The 12525-nt window shown below is 36.5% G+C and overlaps 1 protein-coding gene across 2 annotated transcripts in view; it reads right to left on the bottom strand.

The window, feature by feature from the left end:
- The window catches only part of KCNK2 (potassium two pore domain channel subfamily K member 2), a 77857-nt gene that overhangs the window by 21919 nt on the left and 43413 nt on the right, over positions 1-12525 (bottom strand). Inside the window, exons 4-5 of one of the 2 annotated variants that reach the window (XM_087933426.1) lie at positions 3294-3475; positions 116-302 (exon numbers count right to left, since the gene is read on the bottom strand). In XM_087933426.1, the coding sequence (XP_087789552.1) occupies positions 116-302; positions 3294-3475 (369 nt within the window). The remainder of the gene's footprint in view (positions 1-115; positions 303-3293; positions 3476-12525) is intronic. The other variant, XM_087933430.1, reaches the window with a different exon arrangement.

The following is a 12525-nucleotide window of genomic DNA, read 5'->3' as shown; positions in this document are numbered from 1 at the left end:
TATTGATGGCAGGGCTTCGAGAAAGTGTTTTCTGCAACAATATACACTTTGAAGGCATTTATGTACTATAAAGGTACATGATTTATTTTTCCATATAGAATTGGTAAAATATTACCTGCAACATAATCACCAAATCCAATTGTTGTTAAGGTGATAACTACAAAATAAATTGCGTCTAATGTATTCCAGCCTTCTATGTGCTTTAAAATGACTGCCGGAAGAGCAACAAACAGAACGCAGCCAAACAGTATGAATATTATTGTTGATATTATGCGGATCTTTGTCTGGCTCACATTCCATTTCTGTGATGTGGGGAAAGAATAAACACAGGGGATAGAAGAAGAGAAAGAAAGAGGGGAAAAAAGAATCCATTATTAGTAAAGTAAAGTAATATTATTTCACGTATTATTTCACATTTAAAAAATGTGTAGATCTTTTTACTAAAACCCAGGTGACATTGTCTGCAAAGTTTTAAATCAAAATAGATGGCTAAACAGTTCTAACTGTGTAATCAAAGGGTAACAGAATAGATTAAAGCCACTACAAAATCACAATGTTAAAAAAAGCTTTTTCAACATTTCTCTGTAAAATATTTATAGCAGATATACAGTGGGTCTATAGGGATATTTAATCATTATCAAATCCACCAAGCATATATGGAATTGCTTATGATAAAAACGAAATAGATGGGTAAGTCTTCATACAAGCATTGATCATGAAATTTGTCTGCTCCCATGGATATTTATATAGGAGAATTTAATTGCTATCAATGATATTCAATGCCAAGTAACTATCCATGAAATTACAACCATGTGCAGTGAATAAATGGGAGCAGAAGGAAGCTAAATTTCAAATTTACTTTCATTCTCTTTCATGTATAGACAGTTCGGGATTCACCATGTCAACAAACAATACAGTAGGTAGAAAAGGAAAAGGAAAAAAAAACAGTGTAAGGTGGATAGGTGAGGTAAAAAACATTTAAATGAATATTTATTTGGATGTATTTCACTACAAATTGTTTATACCAAGAATAATCTACCTTTCTTCAATAGTTCCACCTGCAATAGCTATTCACAGCATGAAGCTAAACTACTACAGTTATTACCAAATTTTATATAGTTATTCAAGAAAGGAAGGATCCTCCCAATAAAAAATAGGAATAAAATTTCATAAGAAGAAAAGGATATAACAAAAAGACCAAATTATATGCCATACAAAATGTTCATTAATTTTCATGATGTCAAGTGTTGGATTGGTTAGATAAGATACTCTAATCTGATTTCAATATATTTTGTATTCAAGTAATTTATTTCTACTGATAATTGTTGTACTGAATATCAGTAACAGAATTTCCTTCAAAGTCATTACAACATAGAACATGGTATCTTAGGGCTGGAAGGTCTATTAGTCCAACCCCCTACTCAAAGCAGATGACCGTATACCATCCCAGTCAAATCACTGTCCATGATGGAGCACCCACAACTGTTCTGCCTTTTAGAAAAAATTCTCCTTACTTCTAGGCTGCATCTCTAACAAACTTCCACCCATTACTTGTTTTACTGAACTGTTGATAGTTTATTTAGGAAAATATCATAAATTTGAAATAGGATATTAAATACGTGTAAAAATGCTGAAAGGGGTTTCTTGCCCCTGTTGGAACACCTAGAAAGGGGTTCTGCAAAATGTAGAAATAGGACACCCTTTCAAATACAGCAAACATTTACCAAAAGATATTTTGAGGAAAATCCCATCAACTCTCTACCTGATTAAAAGAATCACATTGTGCCCACAGCACAAAATTCTTTCTCATGGATTTAAGGTACCTTCATAACATACTCTTTAGGATCTGTTAATATTATTATAATTGGTGTAGGACCAATAGTAATAGCACTTAGACTTACATACCATTCTATAGTGCTTTACAGCACTTTCTGAGCAGTTTATAATATAAGTATTATTTGTATATTGCCCCCAACAATCTGAGTCCTCATTTTACCAACCTTGAGTCAACCTTGGGCCAGCCAGGGGCCGGCTGAGTCAACCTTGGGCCGGCCAGGATCAAACTCTGGGCTGTGGGCAGAGTTAGCCTGAGATACTGCATCCTAACCATCGTGCCACCACAGCTCACACAACCAAGTGGTCTCTATCATCATATGTTTGCTCTAGGAAAATCTCTGTGTCTCTCAAATGGACCTAAGTCATGTGGAAGCTCAAGTAACTATTCCTGTTTTGTATTTTGCCTGAAGAGAACTTGGGAGTAAATACAGAGTAAAACTGTACAGGTAGTCCTCGGTTTATGACCATAACTGAACCACTGATAAGCAAGACAGTTGTTAAATGAGTTTTGCCCCATTTTATCACCATTCTTGCCATAGTTGTTAAGTGAATCATTTCAGTTATTAAGTTAATAACATGAATCTGGGTTCCCTGTCTGCTTGTCAGACAACTGCAAAAAGTGATCATATAAACCCATCATAAATACATGCCAGTTTCCAAGCGTGGCTTGTCTTCTGGAATATAGGACTCCTGGACTTCAGCCATATATTTACTATATTCTTGGCACAGTACAGAAATATTTTCCCATTGCTTTTTGAATATGTTTTCGGATTTTTCCATCCAGCCTACAGCCTAGATTATTCTCTGAATGTCTCCCAGGCAAGAGCTAACTAGACTCATCCCTTCCAAACTGGGGCATTTTAGGTCAAACTAGATGTTTAGACAAATGAATATAATGTGGACCTGCAATTTGTTTGAAAAGTAGTTGAAAAGCTCCATTAAATTCAAGACTAGTGAGAATACTAGCCCTCTCTTTTTTCTTTTGATCTAAATCACATCCTTCTACCCACACTATTATCATTTGTACAGACATGCACCCATACTGTTAGCCTTGTTGGCTTAAACGTCTGTTTGGACACATGAACACACAACTCTTGATGCTACATAAGAGGGTATTTAGAGGTGAAAGGCTGTTCAGTGAATAATTAAATGCTTCATCTCTTTTTCCATCAATGTTTTTATTATTAAAGTGGACAGGGACAAAGATGAATAAGAAAGAGAACATGTGTTTGCATGCAACACTGAATTTATTTTAAAATTAAAGATAATACAACATTCTATGGCACATTTATAAGAAGAAATAATATTTTATCAATGCACTGTTATGTACAGTTTACTTTATGCCAGACTTTTAACCACGAATGCATGACCAAAATCAAATATCTGTAATAAAACATTTTCAAAGTTAACAGAACTTAATCATATTTCAGAACAAGGTAACTGCAATGTATACTCACAACAAATGTGTCTTCTACTCTGGCGATCCCTTTCCCAAATATGGTCCCTAGTTGATCTCCAACTCCGGCCAACAGAAAACCAAAGAGAGGGATTCCCAGTAAGGCATAGATGATACAGAATATTTTTCCACCTTCTGTACGTGGTGAGATGTTCCCAAATCCTAAATTACAAACAACTTGAGCTGTTGATAAATCAGTTAAAGGCATTAAATTACACATCTAATTAGCACTGCAGATAAGGACACTTTTTTAAATGTTCCATAGGAATATAGATCCCATTAATTAAACGATTAATACAGAGATTCTATACTAATTGGATTGCTAAATTCATCTCAAATTGAACTGCATTGGGAATTCTTCAAAGAATTGATCTTTTTCACATAGGTGAAACAAATAGTGGAAAGACACCATTACTCTCTTCAAAATGTAATCTCTATAGAGATTTATTCAGCAATATGTTTAATTCATTTCAGAGATACAATTTTCTTACAAGTAATTTTCAGTAGTTCTCAGACAGCTTAAATAATGTATAGCTACTGTATAAAATTTCTGGTACCACCTACCAACTATTTCAAATCCTCTTTTTCCACTGTCCATTTATAGTCACTGACTACAAGATTTACAACTTTAATTGCACATAGCAATAGCACTTAGCCTTACATACCACCCCATGTTGCTTTACAGTACTCTGTAAGTGGTTTACAGAGTCAGCATATTGCCTCCAAGAATCTGGGCCCTCATTTTACTGACATCAGGATGGAAGGCTGAGTCAACCTTGAGCCGGTGAGGATTGAACCTCCGGCAGTCAGCAGAATTAGCCTGTAATACTGCATTCAAACCACTGCCCCACCACAGCATTTCATATAGACTGGATGATCCAATCTTATATTCGATTTTCCGCCCCAAAATTGTTGTTTAAATGACTGCATAACTCTTTTCTATAAATGATATGATTTAAGCAAGATATCAAGGTCAATAATGAAACTTTTAATATATTCTTGGCACCATCCAAGGTTCCTACTCTATTGAACTCTTAAAGAATTTTAATTTAAAAAAAAACATACAGGTAGCATGTGGCAGAGGCCTGTCTTATACATAGCCTGTATTTCCAGCAATACTTCTCACCTCCAGGTAGATTTCAGAGGCATAGTTAGAAAATAAATTATTGGAACTTCCAGTCCCAATGCTTTGTACACCTTCTGGGTCTAGGTCTTTTATCTGGCCACATCTATATAGCAACTATTTCATGAAAATGCTCACAATATATCTTCAAACTCCAAATATTCCCCCCCCCCCCCACTAAAATTTAGGCAATCCCAGAGGTTTGGGATCAAAATTATCATATATGATCTTTATCATATAATTATCATATAATATTATGCTTACTTATATATCTTCATTGTATCTTTTAAAATCATGAATAGCAATAATCTATAATCCATTTCTTTTATCTTCAGCTGCTATATCGATCAAATGAATTAAATTGGCACATTGTCATCACTATATAACCATATAGAATGTTACTGAGGTTGTTATCTGGCACTGTTATTTTGCTTTCTTTAAGTTTTGTAAAAGATTTTGTTTTCTTTAATTTTGCAAACATGGTTTTGTGATTTGAACTTCATTTAGCACCTATCCAGAATTTGTTGACTGAGCATTTAGCTCTACTCAGTCAGAAATACTGGATAGATGCTAAATGAAGTTCAAATCCATGTTTTGATATACAGTATATACACTAGTCTGCTTAATTTGGTGTGGTCTATCTCATTAAGTCTGAAATTCTTTTAGATTCTTAGAAAATGGTATCTATTGTAAAAAAAATAGATTTTTTTGATAGAAGTGTATTAGTTTGTCTCCTGGTTCAACTCATAGACCAAGTCCAAATTTTTCTACTATTGTAAATGCTATTTTATTACTCTACTTGGCATTCCAATCTCCTATAATTGATATGATGTCTTTCTTTGTATTTATCTTGATACAGAATAGAATAGAATAGAATAGAATACTTTATTGGCCAAGTGTGATTGGACACAAGGAATTTGTCTTGGTGTAAATACTCTCAGTATACATAAAGAAAGGGTACATTCATTAAGAATCAAGAATCATAACGTACAACACTTAATGATAGTCATAGGGTACAATCAACAATCAAATCATACTAGGAAACAGTCAAGTGGGAGGGAATGGGTGATAAGGAGTGATGAGAAGATTAACAGTAATAGTAGTGCACACTTTGTAAATAGTTGAACAGTGTTGAGGGAATTATTTGTTTAGCAGAGTGATGGCTTTTGGGAAAAAACTGTTCTTGTGTCTAGTTGTTCTGGTGTGCAGTGCTCTATAGCGTCGTTTTGAGGGAAGGAGTTGAAACAGTTTATGTCTGGGATGTGATGGGTCTGTAAATATTTTCACAGCCCTTCTTTTTGACTCGTGCAGTATACAGGTCCTCAGTTGAAGGCAGGTGGGTAGTAATTGTTTTTTTTGCAGTCCTAATTATCCTCTGAAGTCTGTGTCTGTCCTGTTGGGTTGCAGAACCAAACCAGACAGTTATAGAGGTGCAGATGATAGACTCAATAATTCCTCTGTAGAACTGTATCAGCAGCTCCTTGGGCAGGTTGAGCTTTCTGAGTTGGTGCAGAAAGAACATTCTTTGTTGTGCTTTTTTGATGATGTTTTTGATGTTAGGTGTCCATTTTAGGTCATGTGATATAGTAGAACCTAGAAATTTGAAGGTCTCTATTGTTGATACTGTGTTGTCTAGTATTGTAAGAGGTGGTAGTATAGGAGGGTTTCTTCTAAAGTCCACCACCATTTCTACGGTTTTGAGTGTGTTCAGTTCCAGATTGTTCTGGTAACACCACAAGGCAAGTTGTATAACCTCCTGTCTGTATGCAGATTCATCATTGTCTCGAATGAGACCAATCACTGTTGTGTCATCAGCAAACTTCAGTATTTTAACAGATGGATCGTTTGAGATGCAGTCATTGGTATATAGGGAGAAGAGAAGTGGAGATAGCACACAGCCTTGGGGGACCCCTGTGATGATTGTACAGTTATCGGATGTGATTCCGCGTAGCTTCACCTGCTGCTTCCTGTCTGTTAGGAAGCTTATGATCTACTTACAAGTATGTTCAGGTACCGTTAGTTGGTTTAATTTACTTAGAAGAGTGTCTGGAATGATGGTATTGAATGCTGAATTGAAGTCTACAAAGAGGACTCTTGTGTAGGTATTTGAAGATTCAAGGTGTACGATGTAATGCAGAGCCATGTTAACAGCATCATCTGTCGATCTATTTGCTCAGTATGCAAACTGCATGGGATCTAACAGCAGATCTGTGATGGTTTTCAGGTGGGACAGCACAAGCCTTTCAAAGATTTTCATAACTACAGATGTTAGAGCAACTGGTCTGTAGTCATTCAGTTCCTTGATGGAGGGCTTCTTTGGCACTGGGATGATGGTGGAACGTTTGAAGCAGGAAAGAACATAGCACATCTCTAGTGATCTATTGAAGATTTGGGTGAAGATGGGGATCAATTGGTCAGCACAGACTTTTAAGCAAGAAGGAGTTATGTTATGCCCTGATGCTTTTCCTGGCTTCTGTCTGTGTAATAGATCTTGCACTTCTTTTTCTGTGATCACCAGTGGTTGTGAGCCCAATGGATTGGGGCCAGTTGTAGGAGGCTTGGCTATTGTTGGTGTGTTTGTGACATGGGTTGTGGAGATAGGTGGCTGTAGTTTCTTTTCAAACCTGCAGTAAAACACATTCAGGTCATCTGCTAGTTGTTGATTTCCTTCTGCCTGGGAAGGAAGTTTGCTGAAGCCAGTTATGTTTTTAAGAGTTTTCCACATGTTTGCTGGTCCATTTGTTAAGAATTGATTCTTTAACTTTTCAGAGTAGCTTCTTTTTGCTGCTCTGATCTCTCTTGTTAATATGTTTCTGGCCTGATTGTATAGCATTCTGTCACCTTTTCTGTAGGCTTCCTCTTTGGAATGATGTAGCTGCTTAAGTTTAGCTGTGAACCAAGGTTTATTGTTACTATATATTTGCAGATCCCTCGTTGGTACACATAAGTCTTTGCAGAAGCTAACGTATGATGTTACAGTATCTGTGAGCTCATTCAGGTCTGCAGAGGCATCTCCAAAAACATTCCAATCAGTGCAATCAAGGCTGGCCTGGAGTTTCAGCTTTGCCTCATCTGACCAAATCTTCACTGATAATTGTTGGTTTAATGGTTTTAAGTCTTTGTCTGTGGGCAGGTACAAGGTGAATCATGCAGTGGTCAGAGTGTCCCACAACTGCTTGTGGTAAAGACCTATAAGCATCTTTTACTGTTGTGTAGCAGTGGTCTAAAGTATTTTTGCCTCTGGTGGGACAATCTACATGCTGGAAATATTTTGGGAGCTCTTTCCTTAAATTTGCTTGATTAAAATCTCCTAAAATGATGGGAAGGGAACCTGGGTGTTTGGCTTCAGCTTCCATAATTTGATCAGCAAGAGTTCATAATGCCTTGTTTACACAGGCTTGTGGAGGAACATACACAGCTATTAGGAGAAATGAGGAGAACTCACGTGGAGAGTAAAATGGCTTGCAGTTGATGTGTAAAGACTCTAAGTTTTCATCACAAAACTTATATAGTATCGTTATATCCTAAGACCAGCTGTTGTTGATATATAAACATAATCTTCCACCCTTTGTTTTACCAGATGTCTCTTCAATTCTGTCTGATCTAAATGTCTGAAATCCTGGGATGTATATGGTGTTGTCCCCATGAATTTGTGGATTAAGCCAGGTTTCAGTAAAACAAAGAACAGCTGAATTATGAAAATCAGAATTCCATCTATTTAAGAGATGAATTTCATCCATCTTGCTAGCCAGTGAGCGTAAATTAGTCAGAAAGATTGAAGGGAAAGGAGTTTTTTTCCCCTATTCCTTATTCTGTTTAAAATTCCTGCTCGTTTACCTTGTCTCCTCTTCCGGCGTGGTCACTTCTTTGCTTTCTTTGTTGTAATCCACAGCACCGGGGAATTGGTTAGAATCTCCTCCACGTTTGCAAAGACAGGTAGGGGTGGGGAATCAGAAAGCTGCTCCTTAAGGAAACATTGCCTAATTCTTAGCAGATGGTCTCATGAGTATGAAATCTATAGTGAATTGCAGATAATAATAAGGAATAAAAAAACCATTAGAGAGCATTTCAGGCAGCCGTCGTTGGCGCCATCTTGGGGAGGAATTCCTATTTTTGAAGTTACAGTGCTGCAACTTTCCATGAAACTCTTCTTCCACTTCCACCTCCCCTTTATCTAAGATTGAAGCATAAATCAATTTGTAGACTGGCTTCACATGAGGTTGAATTTTTCTATCATTTTTAATTGAATCCAAGCACTGAGATTATTTTTTAAATTAACAATGATGATTATTCCATTTCTTTTATAATGTTATTATCCACAATATATCTGATGCTTCTTCAATATGAAGCAACCGTTTCATTCTATTCTGATAGCATTAGGTTTATCTTGGTTCATGATTCTGATATTCCTTCTGCCAATGGTATGTATGTGCAACACTGAACCTTCCTTTTGCCTCTGGTCACAGTAGTTCACTCAACACCTTCTGATCTTGGGATCATATCTTCTAGTATCATGCTGACATTGCGCTGGTTATGAATGTCCATTCAGTTTTCTTGGCAGAATACTGAAGTGGACTTTCATTTCCTTATTTAGTGGATCCCATTTACTCTGCCTCCTTCTCTATTATATGTTAGGAAATGTATCTTCCTAACAGAATAGCTGATGGCTTACCTGGGATGCCCAAGCTCCTTGACTACTGCAAAGTAACAATCTATGAAGGAGTGCCTATTTGCATCTGAATATAGCCATTGCCTATCTATGACACAGTGCTTTAAATGGGATGTTGGGATCATTGCCCTCTGGTTTCATTAATAAGTAAGCTAAAAACAGCAGTAGGAAAATTGTTAGAATAACAATATGATACAACATTAAAATAAACTAAAACTTGGAAGTGGAATCAGTTGTCTTGAGAGGTGATAGATTTTCCTTCAGGCTTGACAGCCACATGTCTCAGATTTTATTTATTTGTTCTCAGATTTTATTTTTTATTCTGTTCATCTCCCCTACAAAGTGACTCTAAGCAAGTTACAAGTTACAAAACAAGTAAAAAATAATTAAAATATTTAAAATTAAAAACTACACAGATTAAAATATTATTAAAAAGTATACTAAAACCAAAACTAAGAGAGCTAAGAGATGGATGGGACAAGGATGAGGTCTTCTTGCCCCATCAGCCACTTCCAGCAGTGAGTGGACTCCCCAGGGCCCCAGCTCAACCAGCAAAGCCAGATTTTAATGCCCTTCTGGGGGGCCAAAGGAGAGAGGGCAGGTCTCACCTCTGGTAATAGAGGTTCCACAGAGATGGGACCACATCTGTTCTCCTTGACCCTGTCTTCAATTCCTTAGCAGATGACATCTGTAGGAAGTCTCTTCTGCTGGCACAAGTGGGACAAGCTTATGCCAATGTGCCATTGTGCTATTGAAGAGAGAGGGTGCCTCGGATATCCTGGATCCATGGCACGTAGGTCTTTAAAAATAACAATCAACATCTTAAATTGAATCCAGAGCGAACTGGTAAACAATGCAGCTTGCATAGTAATAGTGTTAAATGTGCAGAACATAGGATCTCCCAGGACTGTGCATGCTGCTGCATTCTGCACCAGCTGCTGCTTCCGAATACTCTTCAAGGGTAGCCTCATGTAGAGTGTGTTGCAGGAATCCAGCCAAGAGATGACTAGGTCATAAGTGACCATGCATTGGGGTCTCAGGATCCAGGTAAGGGCACAACTGCTACACAATGCAAAGTTGCAGAAAGGCCTTCCTAGCCACAACTTCCACTTGCTCTTTGAGCAGGAGCCATGGGTCCAGGAGGTCCTATGAGAAAGATGTTTTTCTTTAGACCTTGAACTAAAAAGAAAAATATGACTCAGTGGCCTAAATTAGAGGTCTCCAAACTTGGCAACTTTAAGACTTGTGTACTTCAACTCCCAGAATTCTCCAGCCAGCATAGCATAGCATAGCTGGCTGGAGAATTCTGGGAGTTGAAGTACACAAGTCTTAAAGTTGCCAAGTTTGGGGACCCCTGGCGTAAATGGCCACTTTCAACTCCATGGTATTATTATTTAATGAAACCATGAAATAAAGAAGTAGGTTAAAAACTAGGAAGGTAATATTTAGGAAAACTAGTAGAACTAATGAACATGAAACCAGCACTGATGAATATGAAAGAGCTTAAAACTCACAGTCACACTTACATATTAATTTTATCAATAATTAGCATATTCCGTGGCAATTTTTATTTGGGAGAGAATATTATCATATAATGATCTACTTTTAATTCAATTTCCTATTCAACTGGTTTTCTTTCATTAAGATTTCTACCCTTTCAGAATAATCTATGTGTCAGCTCACTGGAAACTTTTTTTTTCTTTTTTTGGCATCGGAACATTTCTAATAAACAGCATTCGTGTGCCGCTGGGTTTTGGAAGAACATCCAGGAATTGATCTGAGGAAATTGTTCATTTTCATTATTTCATATAATTGGCTCATTTTCAATGTACATATTATTTAATTTTCCACAACTGGACCTAGTCTGATTTCAAAGGGAGGGGCAGAAACTGGTTTCAGCAGCTCATGTGGCAACGGTAGCCTTTCCTAAAAATCAGGATTAACATTATTTCCTAGAATTGCAGCCTGAAGTGAGCAGCAGTGATCCCTTGTCTTTTCAAACAAATGATTGCTTTTTAGTTGCATAACATGTAAAATGTGTTTAAATGAACAGGAATACAATCAAATCTAGCCTCATTTTTAAAAAGCAAACTGGAATAAAGCAAATCCTTTGATTTTATTGATATTACACATTACCTTACACTGCAATCCTAAGTACAGTATATGGAGGTGCCATTAACTTGAATAAAAGACTTGAGAAATCTTGAACCATCATCCAGAGATACAGCTACAGGTAGCCCCATTTTACAATCTTTACATTTTTTAAATATAGCAATCTGCTGGCCATATGATCACAAACAAACTGCTCTGCCAGCAAAATCTTATTCTTTTTATATACTGACAATACAACTGAGTTTGGTCTGGTTATAAGAACATATCTTTCAACAAAGGTCAAGAACATTTTTTTATTAAGGAAACAGGACCTTATTACTTCCTGTAAATCATTAAAGCACAGGAAAATTAGAGAAAGAGCAACAGTAATGAGCGGCAGTAATAGTAAATTTTAATGACTTTTAAATGGCATCCATGTGTAAAGAAGAGGGCAAGAAAATAAATGTTATATGGCACAATGCCATCAATCCTTAAAAGCAAGTTTAGTTATGAACGTAGCATTTTTATTACTCTGTTAAAGTAGAAAAATAGTTGAAATCTGTCACTTTAAAATGCTCCTTATTCTACAGCATGAAAGCTGAAACCATTCTTACATCAAACTAATTTTGCAATATTATCACAATTATCAATGCAACGAGACTCAAAAAAAATATATGCATACCCACACACAATAAAAGAGAAACACAGCAGAAAATAGGGTTGTGAAGCACTTTGGATACAAAGATAAAAAGAGCGTGTGGATATCCTAGAGTAGCTCTTTGTACATTTTAAGAGCAGCTTCATCCTGCCACTCAATCCCTGAAAAAGATGTGGGTCAAATCACCCATTAAAGCAGGTGGGAAGAAAAATGAAATGCAAGAAAATGTGAACACTGTTTCTCTATATAGGGCTTGTTCTTAAATCATAGCAGTTGTTGCATTTGCTCTTCATTGGCTGATCTATAGTTTCTGCATTTCTTATGGATCTGTTTAATTATTTATTTATTTTGTCAAGTGATTATAAGATAACAGGTATAAGAATAAACATAGTTATGAATACATGAAATTGATACATATAAGAAAAATAAAACAAAAAATAAAAGAAACAATAGGACAGGGGCGGTAGGCACGTTGGTGCGCTTATGTATATACCTCTTAGGAAAGGGGTAAGGTCAATAGTAGACAGTATAAAGTTAAAGTTTTTGGGGTTTGGGGAAGAAACCACAGATTCAGGTAGAGTATTCCAGACATTGACCACTCTGTTGCTGAAGTCGTATTTCCTGCAATTAAGTTTGGTGCAGTTTACCTTGAGTTTGTATCTATGGTGTGTTCTTGTATTGTTATGGTTGAA

This window comes from Pseudonaja textilis, chromosome 1 (genome assembly GCF_049901715.1).
Source record: "Pseudonaja textilis isolate UNSWEBS1 chromosome 1, rPseTex1.2, whole genome shotgun sequence".
Taxonomy (NCBI): Eukaryota; Metazoa; Chordata; class Lepidosauria; order Squamata; family Elapidae; genus Pseudonaja; species Pseudonaja textilis.
This window is presented reverse-complemented; position numbering and strand designations above follow the sequence as displayed.